The sequence below is a fragment of the Pteropus medius genome, unplaced genomic scaffold, assembly GCF_902729225.1.
Source record: "Pteropus medius unplaced genomic scaffold, Ma_sr-lr_union100, whole genome shotgun sequence".
NCBI classification, from domain to species: domain Eukaryota; kingdom Metazoa; phylum Chordata; class Mammalia; order Chiroptera; family Pteropodidae; genus Pteropus; species Pteropus medius.
In genome coordinates, this window is record NW_024340696.1 from 1,285,094 (window position 1) to 1,302,369 (window position 17,276).

A 17,276-nucleotide genomic window follows, 5' to 3' on the forward strand; every position below is an offset into this window, starting at 1 on the left:
GAACCACCTGAACTGAGCTCCCCATAAGAAAGAAAAGTTCTACTGCAAAGGGAAGGATGGAGTAGCAGGCACACCAAAACAGCAACCGTCCACCGCAAGAATCCTTTAAGGAAAGCCTTATGTATCATGGGCTCAAACTGCATTTCATACACACTGCTGGGCATGCATTGCCACTTACAGGTGAGCATTGCAAGCACTGAAGGTTAAAAGAGTAACCCATTGCTGAGACCAGACCAAACCTCTGTGATAACAGTGACAAGCTGATCTACCTCTGGTGGAACTGCCACCCCACCACGGAGGCTGATCTGTTGCTGCTGTCAGTGCATCCAGCTGTTTTAGCAACTCCAGGGATCAGCTGGGGTTCATTGTTAAGTGATACCTGACTCTTCTATTTTCCCGAAGTGCTTGAAATTTATACCTTCAGGCACTAAAAACCACTCAAGAGCTTGAAAGAGGTTGGTGAGCTATAGATGGCTCTCTTCAGAGTGGGGGGAGGAGGGACTTGACATGCTCAGAAGTGAGTTCGTCTGCAATGTAGTCACTCTCAGGGGGGTTTATGGCAAAAATCCCAAAGAGCAGCCTATGTGCAGAAAGAGGTGTTTGCATTTCCTCCATTGTTATTTAGACTGGGGACCCTGTGTGCTTTGTGTCGAGGTTGGAGCCAGTGCAGGCTGTGTTGAGCTCAGTACCAGGGAAGACTCAGGTCTGTACCTGGAAGATGAATCATTTGGGAACCTTCATCATGGGCATTCTGGGACCATCACTGCATTTAGGGCCTATTCTTGGTTGGGGGAGGATTAGAAACAAGCATATAAATGCATTATGGGAGTCTTTACAATAAATAATTATGTGGAAGAAAGATGTACTTATAAAACAGAATAAATGCTCTTCAACTTATTTTTTACCTAGCCATACTGGTTTTCTTGAGGTGATTTTTTAAACAGAATTATCTTAGGTTCTGGATAAATAACCTCGGATGGATCTTCTCTGTGAGGGAGGGATATCAAGAACCTAGCTCTTGTAAAGCCAGCAGCCCTGATTGGTAAGAGTTGTCCCAGGTAGGAAAAGGGAAAGAAGAGTTTCCTCTTAATGTTGTTGAGGGTCAAAGGTCTCGTCAGTAGGTAGCATTTCAACCCAGGTCTGCCAGTATTCACGGCCCCCAATCAAATGGTCTTACTTTGCATTTGCTCATTTTAAAGATAAAAGTGTTATGACTTTGTGCTCCATCTGGGTATGGGCAGCAGTGGCAGCTGGCACGTGGGAGAGAACAGGGTGAGAAAGGAACCATAGGGTGCTGGCAGACAAGGGAGACTCGGGTTTGATGTGAGCAGACACCATTGGTATGGCAGATCCAGACAGGCAAACAGAGCCCTGAGTCTTAGGAATTCTACAGGGGGCAGAGGAGGACTGAGAACCCAGATGTGAAAGGTGAGTGTGAGTCTGGAAAAGTCTTTCAGTCCAGGGCCAGAGCGCATGGTGTTGATGACTGGGAGCCGCAGCTTGCTCTTAGCCTATGGTGTCCCTGGGTGGGCAGGGTCTCAGGTGAGTGGGCTGCCCAGGAAAGGGATGGCCTCAGGTCATGGCAAGTCTCAGCTGGGCAAGCACAGAGCTCCCTTTCTATGCGGCTTCAGACACTTCCTGTCTCTCCAATGCAGGGCTCACAGAAAACAGCCTGGACTCGCTGGCGTTCGAGTCCCTGATCCCCAAGCCCATCCTGCAGCGCTATGTATCCCTGCTGATAGAACACCGGCGGATCATTCTCTCTGGCCCCAGTGGCACCGGGAAAACCTACCTGGCCAACCGGCTGTCAGAGTACCTGGTGCTTCGAGAGGGACGGGAGCTGACAGATGGGGTCATCGCCACCTTCAACGTGGACCACAAGTCCAGCAAGGTGAGGAGGTCATTCGGAGGCTGCTGCTCAGCCAGGGGTCACTTTTCCGTTCGGAATGGTCGATGCTGCCCCTACCCTGATGGAAGAAACAGCATTTCCTCCACACTCTCCTTTGGTGGTTACAAAAGCCCTGTGAACGAGGCCAGAATGGGGCTAGCAGAAGGGAACGCTCTGACCCAGGACCTCCCAGCAAGAAGCTCCCTCTGTACATCAACCTTGCGTTTTTCACTTCCCCACTATGAGCCAGGCATGATGCTCGGTGCTAGCAGTTCTTTAAGATCACCCCAGATACCTCCACTTCGGTTTACCAAGAATTTATCATGCACCTAGAGGTTATCGTTTTTGTTTGTTTGTTCGTTTGTTTGTTTGTTTACGACACCTCCTTTTGAGAACAACAACAACTCACATTTACATTTACAGACTTCTTGCCCCCACCTCAGTTATCCCCATTTCACAGAGGAGGAAACTGAGGCTGGAAGGAAGATGATCATGTGTCTAAGACCACTCAGATGGCACTGAGCAGTGGACGAGGGCTCTGGTTGAAGCCTTGGACTCTAGTGCCAGCAAATAGCCTTGACCAGGGAGCAAAGGAAATGTTTGGACAGTCTGATCTAATCCCACACAGGGGTTATGAAGGGTTTTCTCACACACACATTCATTATTCATCCAGTGGAGCTGGTGGAAAATCAGCTCTAGCTGGCCCTCTGCAAAGAAGCCGGAGAGTCAAAGATGAATTAAAAGTGACTCTTCTGGCTTAGGAATCACCTGACATCCCCGAAGATAGGGATTCCTAGACTGTATTTGCAGGTGACCTGCTTCAATAGGTCGTGCGGGCCAGGAACCTGCATCATTCACAGGTGCCCCAAGTGACTTTTATGTGGAGCAGACCAGGGAGAAGGGGTCCGAGCCTCTGAGTCGAGAGCCTCTGTCAGTAAGCTGAGGGAGGGCATCCTTTCCCGGACCAGTGAAAGAAAGACCCCAGGCAGGCGACGGGGGTTCGAGCCCAGGCTAAGTTGCAGCCCCCAGGGCTCACTTTCCCCTTGACTGGGCACCTCACATGGAGCACAGCTCACCAACAGTACTAGGTGTGAGTAGGGCAGGGAGTCCCCGGACCCCTGTCCTTGTTAGATGCTGAGGCCAAAAACATACAGTGGAAGGGGCTGAAGAAGGAAAGATTACTAGTAACTTAGAAAGTTGGGCTTTTTCTATTGCTAGCAAGCCACATTTTGACTTAAGGGAGGTCCCGAGTGTGTGAGTGTGTGTGCACACATGCTCACATGCAGGACAGTCTGGTGTGATGAGCACACCCTGGACAGGCACTGAGTGTGAATCCAGCCCCGACGCTTGCCCTCTGCAATTTTGGGCCAGTCACCTAACTTGGTTGTGCCTCAGCTTTTCCATCTACAAAAGGGAACTAATCATAGTACTCACCCCAGAGGGTTGTCACAGGAATAAAAGTTCATCGGTCTAAGGTGTAGAGCCATGCCAGGCTCTAGAGCATGCCGGCTGGCATGATGATGCTGTCATCAGGCGGTCCTTCTGGGTTCTCTGGCGGGTCTTTACCTCACTATTTCAGCATTTTCCCCTGCTGTACCATTATTCTTTCTCCTCTTTTTCTGACATACAGCCCTTTCCCTAGCCGTGCTGGGCTGCATTCGGCCCCAGCTCTAGCCAGTCCCCTAGCCCTTCTTCACAGTTAAATTCAAAGCTTACTCTTTCAAGCAGACCTTCCAAGCCCCCCTGTGCATGTAGACCCATCTCCCTGTGCACCATTGGTTGTCTGCCACAGCACTAATCAGCAGTGCATGCTGGGGAAGAGGTCCTCTGCTACATGGATTCATCAAGGCTTTGATATAAGCGGGTCTCCGAGATGCTGTGGAAGAGCACCTTATACAGAACTTCTATAGCTTGTATAGAGATGTATAAGGCACCTGCTCTTGGGAGCTTCCTGGGAGGTTGGCATAATAAGAAATACCAAGAGAAGTGATAACGCTTGTAGAAAAGTGGTACAGCAGGGATATGGAACCAGGCCTGGGCACCCTCCATGGTGCTATGCTTTGGCCCTGGGCTGAAGGTTTTCTTTGACCCAGTCAGTGAATGCCAGAAGGCGGGACCCTGGCCTTTCTCACCCCTGGCGCACTCCACATCCCCTGAGCTCCAGGCCCAGCCCCTGTAGCAGACAGGCACACAGCACGTGAAGGGCCTTTCCCCCGACGCTGGTCTGGGCAGAGTGTAGGCTCAGCATGTGCATCTCTATCAGGTGCATTCTCCCATTGCTCTTCCCCTGGCCTTTGCAGGAATTGCGTCAGTACCTGTCCAACCTTGCTGACCAGTGCACCAGTGAGAACAACGCTGTGGACATGCCTCTCGTCATCATCCTAGACAACCTGCATCACGTCAGCTCTCTGGGCGAGATCTTTAATGGGCTGCTCAACTGCAAGGACCATAAATGGTAAAGACCAGCTCCAGATCTCATGGTTCCCGGGAGAATGGCCACCGCATGACGTGTGCTGCACAGGGAACTATGCACACGCATGGCCGGGGTCAGCATGGGGCCAAGGGAGGCTGCCAGCCATCTGCCCTGGGCCTCTGTGAGCGCCCTGTTCTCGGGTTTGGCTTTGACTCACAAAGTTCTCTTTTCTTTCATGTCCCCACAGCCCTTACATAATTGGCACAATGAACCAGGCTACCTCTTCTACTCCCAACCTGCAGCTTCATCACAACTTCAGGTGAGGTGTCACTTTTTGAGTACCTGCTATATGCCAGGCTTCATGTTGAGCATTTTGCCCTGCTTAACTTATTGAATTCTCACAACAGCCTCCAGTAGTTAAATTTCTCATTCTCAGCTTAAAAGTAGGGAGACTGAGGCTGGGAGAATTAAGTGACCCTTGCGAGCTCACATAGCCTGTTATTGGCAGACTTTTGAACCCAGGTCTCTTTGATTGTAAGTCCTGGGGTAGCAGAATCGGGAGGCAGCTCTGGACAGGGGCTGTAAGCATGCTTGCCTCCCCTACACGTCACCAGCGCTGCATCTCTCTGGCCCAAGTAGATGTGAGCAATGGAAGCTCTTGCTTATGAGTGTCCCCGGGTAGGTCTGTGGGCCTTTGAGTTCCACCTGCGGGAAGGACGGTTCCACTCTGTCGTGCCTGGGTGCGTTGTTGCCTGCCTTGCCACCACTGAATGTCCTTTGCCTCACCCTGACCTGCAGCCACTCGGCAGCCATCTCTGAGGGAGATGAAAGTGGACCTGAGTCGTCATTATCAGAGAAATGTCAGCTCCTCCAGGCCACTGAAATCATGGCTCACCTCTGCATCCAGGCTGTCCCAGTCTTGTCCTAAATATCCTAAATATCCCTCAAGTCCTTCTTTCTCCTCCTCTCCCCCGTCGCTGCCACATCATCTTCCAGAGCACTACTGCAGTCATTTTCTAACCAGTTTGCCTGCCTGCGACTTGTCCCCCCATCCTCCGTGCCAGTGGCAGCTGGAGTGAGCATCCTATAATTCAAATCTGACCATAAACCCTCATGCTTACAGTCCTTCCGTGGCTTCTCGTTGCCTCCAGAATGGAATCCAGACTCCTCGGGATGGCAGGCGAAGTCTAAAGTCTGGTTACACTGAACTTCTGGCAGTTTCTCCAAACACCTCACGCTATTTCTCATGCCTCTGCAAATGCTGCCGTGAACTCTCCACCCCTCCCCCACCCCCTGCTCCTGCCTTTTCTTATGTGTGGCTGCTCCATCTATTCTTCCAGTCTCGGCCCAGACATTCCCTCCTAAGGAGCCTTCCTTGATTCCCTAGGCTTCATCGTGTATAATTCCTGCTTGTTTATCTGCCTCCTCCACAAGATAGTAAGCCCCTGGGGAACAGGGACAAATGTGTCTTAGCATTATCACAGCTCCATAGCCCAGCACAGGGCCTTGACACAAGCACAAGAGGCACTATGCTCAGTGGTTAGAGCTCAGACTTTGGAGCTGGATATATTGGTTCTAATCTTAGCTCTTCTATTAACTAGCTCTTTGGTCTTGGACAAGTTACCTAACCTGTCTGTAAGTCAGTATTTCTGTCTGTAAAATGGGGTTGGTGATATCTGCATCATAGGGTTGCCAGGAGGAATTGTGAGTTACTATATTTGCAGTGTTTGATGCATAGCAAATCCTATTTTAGTATTAATTAGCATATACACCTTCCAGTTCTGTGGTGCTTTGAATCCTGAGATTAGCCATCGTTTTATCACTGTCATCATCATTGAAAAGCATTCCTGACTTCCACCAGGTGGGTGCTTTGTGCCAACCACACGGAGCCCGTGAAAGGTTTCCTTGGCCGGTTCCTGAGACGGAAGCTCATGGAAACGGAGATCAGTGGGCGTGTGCGGAATGTGGAGCTGGTAAAAATCATCGACTGGATTCCCAAGGTCTGGCATCACCTCAACCGCTTCCTGGAGGCTCATAGCTCCTCGGATGTCACCATAGGTAGGTGGGAAGTCAGGGGAGAGTGGGCAGGTGGGCTGGCTAGGGGGAACTCCTGGAACTCTGGCCTCCTCAGTCACTGTCCTGGGGCCCTGGCCAGGATAGCACTTTGTAGGAACAAGTCAGCTTGCCACTGTGCTATCCATGTAGATGGAGGCAGAGGGATGATCACAGGCCAAGATGGACCCCAGACCACTAGTCATGCAGTGCGGTGTCTCCACCCCTCTCGCCCTGCCCAGTGCTCTGGAGCTGATCAGCAGCAAGATATTCACCCAGCCCGGGCTAATGCAAACTCTGCCAGCTCAGTGAAAAGCCCCACCCCAAGGCTCCCCTATGTAAAAACTGCCCTGTGGCATTGGTCTTGTTTTGGAAAAAAAAAAAAAGTAAAATGTTACCAACGTTCCTGAAGCTTAACTATTTAGATCAGAGAGGAAAAAGATCATTGATTATCCTACCATCCTGACATAATCATTTTAATTTGAGCTTATTGTTTCTGTCTTTGTCTATACATAGATGTTTTATGTAGTTACAATCATACATAATGTTCTTTTCTTTGTCATTTCACATAGTCTCATGAGCATTCTGCATTGCTACTCTTATTTTATAATTATTTTTAAAGGCTGAATAATAATCATATGGTGTACCATCGTCCGCTTAACCATTTCTGCCCTCTTGGACATTTAGTAGGTTTCTATTTTTGAAGGTCAGGATTAATAATACTGCAGTGAACATCTTTCTCCATTAAGCCTTTCCTTTCTTTTGGATGATTTTCTGAGAGAGAGAGTCCCAAGGTAGGGTATGGAGCCCGAGTGTCCTGTTCCGTGCCCGCCACCCAGCAGCTGGTATTCCTACCGTTGTTGCTCAGAAAATCCAGGGTCCCTCCTGTGAGAGATGCTTGGACCATGGCTTCTCCTGACTGTGGCAACTCTGACTGATTTTCACCATGGTCCCCAGGTCCCCGGCTCTTCCTCTCATGCCCAATCGACGTGGATGGCTCCAGGGTGTGGTTCACCGACCTGTGGAACTATTCAATTATCCCCTATCTCCTGGAAGCCGTCAGAGAAGGACTCCAGGTGAGAAGCACACTACCTGCTGGCCTCCTCAAAATTGGGAGTGTTCTGTGACCGAATGAGTTGTCTTTATCTCCTCCTTCAGGAATCTGATGGGCATGAGATGACTACCTCTTACCTGTGAGACTATCAGTCTAGCACAATGTAGGGACACACTTGGCTATAAATCTGGCTCTGCCACTTATTAGCTATGGGACCACAGGCAAGTTATTTATCCTCTCTGTCCCTAGTGCCCTCATCAATAGAAAAAGGAAATAATATGCTCTGCCACAAAGACTCGTTGCAAGAATTAAATGAAATTATGGGTATAACGTGCTCAGCATAGTGACTGTGAAGAAATGGAGGCATACGTGTGCAAAGCACTTCACAGTTTGCGAGTACTCTCATATCTGTTGTATGGTTCGAGCTCTGCATTGGTCCTGGAACTGAGAGATTTATTTTTTGACTCCATTTTTCAAGAATGGAGTCCCAAAAGAAAATAAATGACTTGCCTAAAGTCATAGAAGTAAACCTTGAAGAATCTGGGATTTGAGTCCAGGCCTCTGGCTCAAATTTCAGGTTCTCGGCCCTCGGCTTTGTGGCACTCGTACCTGCCTTCGGGAACCCTCACAGGTGACCTGAGGCCCAGGAAGCCGCAAGTCCCTCCTGCCCTACGACAGCTGGAAAGCACAGGTTCTCCATTCTCACTCAGCCCAGGGGTTAACATTAGGAGCTCAGCCATATGTTGGAACTTGCGACAGTTCTGTTGTTGAGCCGGGAGGTGGCCTGAGCGGTTCTAAGCTCTGGACACCCACACAGAGTCATTAGCGGGCGTCACACGCCGCTGGATAACCTAGGCACCGGTCTGGTACTGGGCGTTCTAGGGCTCCTTCGTTCCTCAGTCCTGGGCACTGAGAGACACAGGGTGCTGTGGTGGGCACGGAGCGGTGTGCACCACACGCATTTGTGTGACAGTGTACATTAGTAGCTTTGGTCAGCGTTTGTCATTTCTGTACATTCGGCTGAGCCTGACGAATGTTCAACTGCTCTGTATCTATAATACGTAGCAGCAGCGATAGTCTTCAGAGCCATTCAGGACAAGAACTCAAAAGAGGCAAGAAACCGGAGACATGCCACTATCTCATGAGACTCACTAGTTTAGTGCAAGGCAGGAAAAGTCATCGCTTCCTTGTGCCGTGAGGTCATTTGAAGGACAATCTTTCAAGAGTGTGGGAGCAACCAGGAGAGGCAGCCGGAGTTAGCATTCCACCAAGTTGCTCAAAAGTGAGACACCCCGCCCCAAACCTATGACCTCATCATCCCGATGAGCCCAAGAGACTCTGAATCTGCTGATTCCTGAGGACACTGGCATGTTCTTCATGCCTCTGGTTTTGAAGGGAAGCTTGCTGACATCTGTGGAGGGCCTGCTACTTGCCAGGCACTATGCTAAGGGCCTGACACACATGATGCCATGTGGTTCTAACAGCTCAGCTTGTTGATGAGACCAAGGCTCGCAGGAGCTTTGACCCTTAGCCAGGTTCACCCAGTGGGGTACAATGAGCCAGCAGCATTGGAGCCCAGGTCTAGCTGACCCCTTGGTTACCTCTGTGACTTTCAGGCTGTCCTGAGGGATCACTATAACTAAACCCAGAAGCCTTGATGGCTCAGGGAGCCAAGTACTGTGTTTCATGTAGTGGAGTTTTACATCAGATTTCGTTTGACAAAAGGATTCCTCTATTTTAAAAAAAGGTTTTGAATTCCCTACTTTCACTTTTTGAGTCCATGCTCGCCATGTGCTGAGCACCATGTGAAGTCATTTACTCTTCATCTGACCCTGCTAGGTGAGTAGAGTAGCTATGAGGGCAGCACTGTGCTTCAAGGTAGAGTCCCCAGAATGGGCTCTGACAGGGCCACCTGTGGTGGTGTGGCCACACAGAAACCCTGCTAAGATCAGGCCTCAAAATCCTGGCAGCGCCTCCAGCAGACACATCCTTTCCTGGAGGAATTGTGGTATCGCCCCCTAGTGGGTGCCAGATGCTTTTGCAAGTTTTGACTTCTGACTTTTCCGTGTCTCTGTGTGTGTGTGTGTGTGTGTGTGTGTGTGTGTGTGTGTGTGTGTGAGAGAGAGAGAGAGAAGAGAGAGAGAGAGAGAGCACAGACAGAGAGAGGTGAGAGGAACAGAGAGGCAGAAGAGAGAGACAGAGACAGAGACAGAGACAGAGAGAGAGACAGAGACAGACAGACTGCTTGGAGGTTCTTCGTGAATGTGTGCCTTGATTCCTCTGTGTGATACACGTGTGCATCCCACAGAGTCAGAGGCTCACAGTGGCCCAGGTTTCAGTTTCTAATGCCTTGGTTCCCTGTCCCTGACCTAGCGGGGATGCCAGATTCCTCCCTGCCTCGGGGAAAGTGAATGTCCTATTTGTCTGTCTATCTACACAACTGTCTGCTGCTTTTCAAGCTGCCACAGGGCTCTGCTCTGGAGCCAAGGAGCTTTATGATATTTCTTCCTCTGCTCGGCATGGTGCTTAACCAGCCATTCACCACCTGGACTTGAGCATATCCAGCGGCAAGTGGGGAGGCTTGTAAAAATATTTCCTGTTCTTGCGGATGATGTTAGCATGTGCCTGATGCACTCCTGTCTGATGACTCAGTCCCCAGCCCTGTTCCCCTTTGGAGCTGTCATTGTAAACACTTTGGAGCTGCCAAAGTGTCTGGTCTACAGAGTAACTCGAAAGACCCTCCATCTGCCTGTGGAGTGGGGAGTGCGTGGCGTGGGGCCCGTTATCAGATAACCCAACCTGCTCTGAGACCCTGGGAAAATCCCCCTTCTCACGGCATCAGGTTCACCATCTGTATTCTGAAAAGTTTGGACTAGGAGAATGTTTTCTCAGGCTGGCTTCTGTGGAACCCAGAAGTTCCTCAAACTCCTCAGTGGTGGGGTCAGGGGAGAAGAGCAAATATTTGAAAACCACTGGGCCAGATTCTCTCTAAGGACTTGACGAACTCCCACTTCCAGCCTCTGTTATTCTGCAGCCCGGAGCATGACCTCCTCCACACCTGAGGATGGAGACAGAAGCTGTGGCTGTCAGAAATGAGGCTTGGGTTCAGCCTCACCCATGTGAAGCCAGGCTCGGGACAAGCAGCCCAGTTCCATGGGGAAGGCCCTCGGAGGGAGAAGCTTCCAAAAATTGTAGGAACGTTTCTAATCTGGAACTGCCTCCTTCAGTTCTAAATATCCCCAAATACTCGTGTTCCCTTCCTCCCTGACACACATGCGTGTGCACACGCACACGCCGGCTTTACATACTCCTTTCCTGTCCTGACTATAAATTGCCTTCAGAATGCCAGATTGAATTCTCAGGCCTAAGACTTAGCATTGCCCCAGGTTAAGGAAGATTTAGCAACTGACAGGGCCAGAATGCTAAACAGGAGGGGTGCTGGTGTCTGAGAGGATGATGAGGTCATAGGAGGCTGTATATGTCCTGAGAGGAGGAGGCTGCCATCAGTGGGGCAAGATGGGCTTACAGAAATCATACAGAAAGGTCAGAAGTGGCTTAGGCAGTCATGAGACAGCTGCAGGAACAGCAAACCCAGCCCAGGTTGACATGTCCTCGTCTGGAGTCATTTGGGAGGGGTAGAGAGGGGAAAGGCCCCGACCAGGAAGCCGGAGTTTGAGGTTCAAATTCAGCCCTGCTCCATAACCTTTCATAACTGGCCATTCTCACTGGACCTCAATTTCCTCATCTGGTACATGATGGCCTAGGTGACCCCAGTTTTTTCCAGCTGAGGCAGCCTATGACTTAGAAAGACATGGCTCTGTCAGTCAGAGCTCAGCTCTATTCTACTGCCAGCACCTTCCCCACTTTTCCCTCTCAACTGCAGGAGTCCTGGGAAGGCAGAGGGAACAGACAGGCAGGCTGTGGTCCAGGTGTGACTCTACTCTAGAGCCCCACTGCAGCCACTGTGGTTCAGGAGTCTCTGATCTTCATATCCCGGGGTCGCCTGTAGAGGGGGTGCCTTCCAGAGCCACAGAGCACTGCCCAGTGTGGTAAACAGCTTGTCTTGGCTGTGAGCACATCCCACCACATCTTCTCAGACTCTAGTGGTGCATGGAGTTGGACAGACGTGAATTCCAGTTGTCTCCTCTCCTCCCTGAGCCTATCTCCTCGTCTGGAAAACTCGGGTGGTAATGCTTCCTCTTGGAGTCACATGGTGGCTAAACAAGATGGTGGTAGTGGTAAAGAGGAAAGGTATAGACTATACCTAGCTACATAATATACCGAGCCGAGCCTTGGGAAGTGGTGTAGCCTAGGTTCTTGTTCTTTAAAGAATGTGTATATTTCTTAAAGTTGCCAATAAAATTCACTCAAATCATTTTATCATTAGGCTTAAGAAAAGGAGCTTGGAAGCATGGTACTGGTCGTATAAAATTAAGTGATGAGACAGTTTTCTGTTTTAAGAGAAAATTAGTTATTGTGGATGATTTCGAAAAATACATGAGGAGGAAGAAGCACTAGGCACATGTAACCTCTGTTAACAGTTTGCGGTTTTGAATGTGACAGGTGTTTTGCCGAGGGGCTCTCAGAGTCAGACCTACTTCAGGAAATGGGTTTTTATCAAAACAGGGCCATTAGTGACTTCTGACTGTGATGTTGATGGCCAGCACCCAATCCATGTGGGAGCTATTCTTTGGGTGGGTGCATAAACCAGGGTACTATAGCCTGCTCGTGCGACTGAGCCAGCACCTCTTTCCAGCTCCACGCTCAGTGGCGTCATACTGGTAGTTTGAAATTGACCTGGGTGGGACTATATATACCATGGAAATTGGTAAATGCTTCAAATCAGGTAGTGATTTGTCTGTTTTTCCTCAGAGACCACTTTTCAAGTTGGATCAGCAAGGCTCAGAGTTCAGGGTGACACCGTGAGTCAGTGGCAGAGCTGAGATATGAACCCACGTCAGCCAGACTCCACAGCCAGTGTTCCTGGCCCCTGGGTCATGCTGCCTTCGGCCTTAGCATGACAAACTGGCCCTTGGATGACTTCCTTAGGATAGCGCTCTGGAAGTGGAATTCCACTGTCAGGGGAGGCGTAAGGCTGGGTCTGGGGAGTTTTTCAGAAAACTGCAAAATCAGGGCTGCAGAGCAGACTCAGCCGCCTTCCCGACCGTTCCTTCTTTGCCTCTTCTCAGCTCTATGGAAGGCGGGCCCCCTGGGAGGATCCTGCCAAGTGGGTGATGGACACCTATCCTTGGGCAGCCAGCCCACAGCAGCATGAGTGGCCTCCCCTACTGCAGCTCCGGCCAGAGGATGTCGGCTTCGATGGCTACTCAATGCCTCGGGAGGGCTCGACGAGCAAGCAGATGCCCCCAAGTGATGCCGAAGGAGACCCGCTGGTGAGTTCTCAGCTCCCAGAGCAGCTGAGCATTCGTGGAACGCCAGCTGCATATTGGGCATGAAGCAAGGCATGCTGCAAACACGGAGGGGACTGAGCCCCGTCTTGCATTTGGAGGCTGTCCCCAAGACTAGGGACACTTTTGCCAGTATTTTCTTCTGTGGTGTTAGTTTTCACTAAAGCCTTTAACCCTTCTGAGGTTGCTTCTGGTATAAGGTAAATGGTAGGAATTTGATTTTTCCCCCTAAATGTCCCTATACCTATTGTCCCTACATTACTCTTTGCCCTCTGATTTGAGTGCCACCGTTGGCATGTACTGTTCTGCTCCATTGATGTCTCCCACTAGTAACTGGGCAGACACAGTCCTTGTTAAGGAGGAGAAGCCCAAGCTGGACGATCAGGCAGGGAGAGGTGTGCGGGCAGGAGGGGCTCACGGAGGCACGAGGGCCTGACCGTGGGTCCCAAGACCAGTGAGGAGAGTTGGGTCTAACAGCCTGAGCTGCTTATTTACTCCACCATCAGTAAAGCAGTAAAGGCCCTTTATGAAGACCCTGGGCCAGTGATGGCAACGCGGCAATCACAGCACAGTAAGTCCTCACTTAACGTTGTCAGTAGCTTCTGTGGCTTTAAGTGAAACCACAGATAACAAAACTAATTTTACTGTAGGCTCATTGATACAAACCAGAGTTAAGGTCATAGGCATCTCATCAACAGTATAGTGGAACATCATTCAAGGACCTACCGTATTCTCTCTGCCAATAAATGATGCATACATAGTCATACTGAAAAATTAGACTTAACAAAGCAAAAGCTGTGCTGTGAAAATGCCGTGAAAGCAAATATACCAGAACCTTGAGCTCCCTTGGCTGCTAAGGCAAAAGGAAAAACGCAGCAGGGAGTATTGCTTGCATTACCTAAGGAAAGAAAATGTTCGTAAGAGATGCAGCGCAATTAAAAGATGGATGATTTGCTGTTCTCTTTCTAGCGATTAATCAATTTGCTAGATCAAAAAAATAACATTGGGTCCTTTCAGTCCTCTGCCGTCCTCCTGACTGGTAGAATAGAGCTGTGGTTGAGAATTTTTTAACAGGTACTACATTTTAAATGGATTTATCATTTGTGTTACTACGCACAACCTGATTTATAGTGGTTATGATAATGGTTTTACAGAGGAAAGGACTGAACTTTATAAAGCCAGTTCCAATGTAATCCATTGCTAAAGCCGAAGTCATAGAGATATTTGTTGTGGGTGCAAGCTCATGAAGTCTCAACTTATGTAAAAATAGAACTTAGGATAGCTGGAGGAAAGAATGGCTGGCTCAGCCCCAGACACTCTTTTCTTAAGCAGGAATATTCGTATCACTGATTGAAGACAGCAGCCTTTCTGATAAGACCTGGGGTTCTCAGAGTAGTTACACAGAATTCTCCTTCCAACCCCAGGTCCCCAGAAGTGAGCTGTGCCCACCCAGCCACCTCCGGTTACCAGGTTAGGTATTTAGAGATTCTCCCAAGTTGATGCTCTCCGCCCCAGCCACGGGTCTCTTATAACAGCTCTCCTGTTTACTAATCCCTGTCATGAGACCGAGACCTCCAAGAGAACAGGACTGACTTGTTTGTATTCCAGACCACAGAATATGGGTATACTTGGAATGTTTGATGAGTGAATAAATAAGCTCAACTGTAAAGGGTTTTTCACTGCACATCAGCTCCACCCTTCCCCAGTTACGGCTGCGCAGGTGAACACCGGCTGATGGTGCGTCTGTGGCTGGGCTTACCCAGGTAGACTCTGCTAGACTTTCTAGGGGGCGGCTAGATTTCACACTCAGCGGCACCAGGTCTTGGCCTTAGCTCAGAGAAACCCTATCTTCCTAACTTACTTGCTAGATAAAATATAAAATACATGCACATGATTTATAGTTATAAATAAAATAAAAGTAGTTTTTAGTTCTCCATCTCCACTTGCAAATAAATAACCAATAGACTGTCAGAAAAGATTTAAGAACACTGTATTCAAAGTCTTCTTTAAGTTAGAGAGGAGGAGGAGGAGGAGGGGGGGGGGGGGAGAGGGAGAGTTGGGAGGAGGAGGAGGAGGAGGAGGAGGAGGAGGAGAGCAGATCACATTTATTGAGTCCTTGCCCTGGGCCAGGCCCTATTCTCAGGGTTTAATACACATTATGTTATTACATTCCCTACTTCAGCCCTAGGGGATAGGTGCTGCTCTTCTGTCTAGAAACCGATGGCTCTGATACATTAGGTGATTTGTCTAAAGATTTCTCAGTTGGAATCCAGGCCTCTCCACACCCTGGGTCTCTGCTTATTCCTGGTGCTGTCCTTCACCTCTCTCTGAGCTCCTCGACAGGAGCTGGAGTACAGGTGGCTCCAGGCTGCCCTCTGGAGCACAGATGAGCTTGATGCTCATCAAAGGGGGAGCCCTGTGCTTCGAAAGTCAGCGATGCTGATGAGTGCATTCTAGAAGCAGGGACACTTGGCTAGCATCTTTACCCAGGCTTAGGTAAGGTGTGACCCTCCCAAATAAAAATAAGTGTCATATTTATCGGAGACTTTCTGTTTTGTTTCCAGTGCTCTACATATATTAACTCAGTGCACACCATAACGTTTTAGGGCAGGTTCAGTTATCATTCACATTTGACCAGTGAAGAAACTGACACGCAAAGAGTTTAAATAACTTGTCCAAAGTCATGCAGCTAGTAAGTGGTAGAGCCGGGACTTGAACCCTGGAAGCCTGGCCCAGAGTCCATACTCTTATCCACTGCCTCGGCTGTAGGTTGCAGTTCCAAGGTGAGTCCAGAGGAGGAGGTGTGACCTTCAAAGAGGCCAGGGTTGAGTGCAGACTGGACTGAAAGCTGCTCATGCTCTCTGCTCTTTCCCCAGATGAACATGCTGATGAGGCTGCAGGAAGCAGCCAACTACTCCAGCCCCCAGAGCTATGACAGCGACTCAAACAGCAACAGCCATCACGATGACATCCTGGACTCCTCTCTGGAGTCCACTCTGTGATGGGCCTGGCCATGGAGCCTGCCCACCTCTTTTCCTCACCCCACTCCACCTACATCCTCCGCACCATCCTGAAGATGCCCTCCTGAGCCAGCCCCCGGCTGCAGCGCGAGAGCTGCAGGAATACCAAGACCCCTCGTCCTCCAGCCTTGACCTGGGTGCAGGCATCCTGGGCCGGCCGCCTTGGGACTGCTTCCTTCCACAATGAGAACTGCACTATCTTCGCTTTTATTTTAATTATTGTTTTGCCTTGTTGCTGTGACCTCCCTAAGACACTGAAGATACTTCTTGGGAAAGGATCATCACCGTGGAAAGCAAAAAGGGTTTTAAAAATTAAAAAAACTCTCAAAGCTCTGAAACCAAACGGCATCCTGCCATGAGCTGCCCAGAGACAGAAGGGACTGGAGCAAAGTTGGAAATGCAGCAGCACAGCTTCCCCTCAGCACAGACCCTCCAGCACCCCAGTAGCCACACCAGCCTGCCCTTCCACCCAGCCCGCCACGGAGAACTGGTGCTAACTAGGGCGCTTGCTTTGGTCACACAACAAATGACAGAGCTACAACGCAGGGAACCTTAGGAAAAACAACTCGTGCTTTCTATTCTGTTTTGTTTTTCAAATGGTGCTCTCCTTATCCGAGAAGTATTTTGCCTGTTCCAAGTCAACCAACACACCTTGCAGATACGTCAGCCTCCGACTAATCCACGAGCGTGAGTGAAAGAGTGAGAATGTGCCCGAGCCGATGTGCTGCAATGCAGAACAGCATGTGTCTGTTTCCTCCTTATATGTAAATGATCAGTTTTATTATTTGTTCCCAAACACCAAAATAGTGAGAGAATTGCCCCACTTGGAGAACTGAGAACCCTTGGAAAATGGAAGCGAGTTTTCCTTTCTGACTTTTAATGGAAGGATTTTTCTCCCTCTTTGGGTTGAATCAATCCTCAGAGTAGCTAACCCAGGAGCTGAGTTTCTGGTTTGGTCCTGCTGGAGCACGGTTTCTTGAAGCTGTCCTGCCCTCATCACAGCACACTACGCTCGTTGGTAAGTCAAGGCGTCCAGGTGTCCACTGGACTCATCTCAATATGTGGGCAGTTGGAACCCTGCTCTCGCCTTTTCTCGCCCGGCGGCTTTAGATCAAAGAGGATGCTTGCCATTCTCATGCCAAAGCAGCCCCTCAGCCTCAGGGTGGGTGAGGGGTCACCCTCATGAAAGATTCTCGAACCACCGTGATAAGTCAATGCCGGGCGGCCGCTCGAAGCTCGGGGCCTCCGCTCGATCGCCTTGTCGGACTTTCTTCGTGCTGGGTTTTCCCGTTAAGCGACATGCCTTACTTTGGTTTTGTACCAACTGTTCATTTATTAGAGGCCGCCTGCCTGGTCCGTTTTTTATTTTCCCCATCAGAGCAAACAGGGCTAACGTCATCTACTCATTAGGAGAACTCAAGTTGCTGTGACTTTTTTCTCA

General features: G+C 49.7%; 1 protein-coding gene across 1 annotated transcript in view; it reads left to right on the plus strand.

Annotated features, from left to right (window-relative positions):
• Positions 1-16,619, plus strand: part of NAV2 (neuron navigator 2) — a 367,075-nt gene extending 350,456 nt beyond the window's left edge. The window contains 7 exon segments of the mRNA XM_039865579.1: positions 1,656-1,891; positions 4,189-4,343; positions 4,549-4,620; positions 6,163-6,359; positions 7,311-7,429; positions 12,597-12,800; positions 15,692-16,619. Coding sequence (XP_039721513.1) covers positions 1,656-1,891; positions 4,189-4,343; positions 4,549-4,620; positions 6,163-6,359; positions 7,311-7,429; positions 12,597-12,800; positions 15,692-15,817 — 1,109 coding nt within the window. The 3' untranslated portion in view covers positions 15,818-16,619.
• Positions 16,620-17,276: the final 657 nt, after the last annotated feature.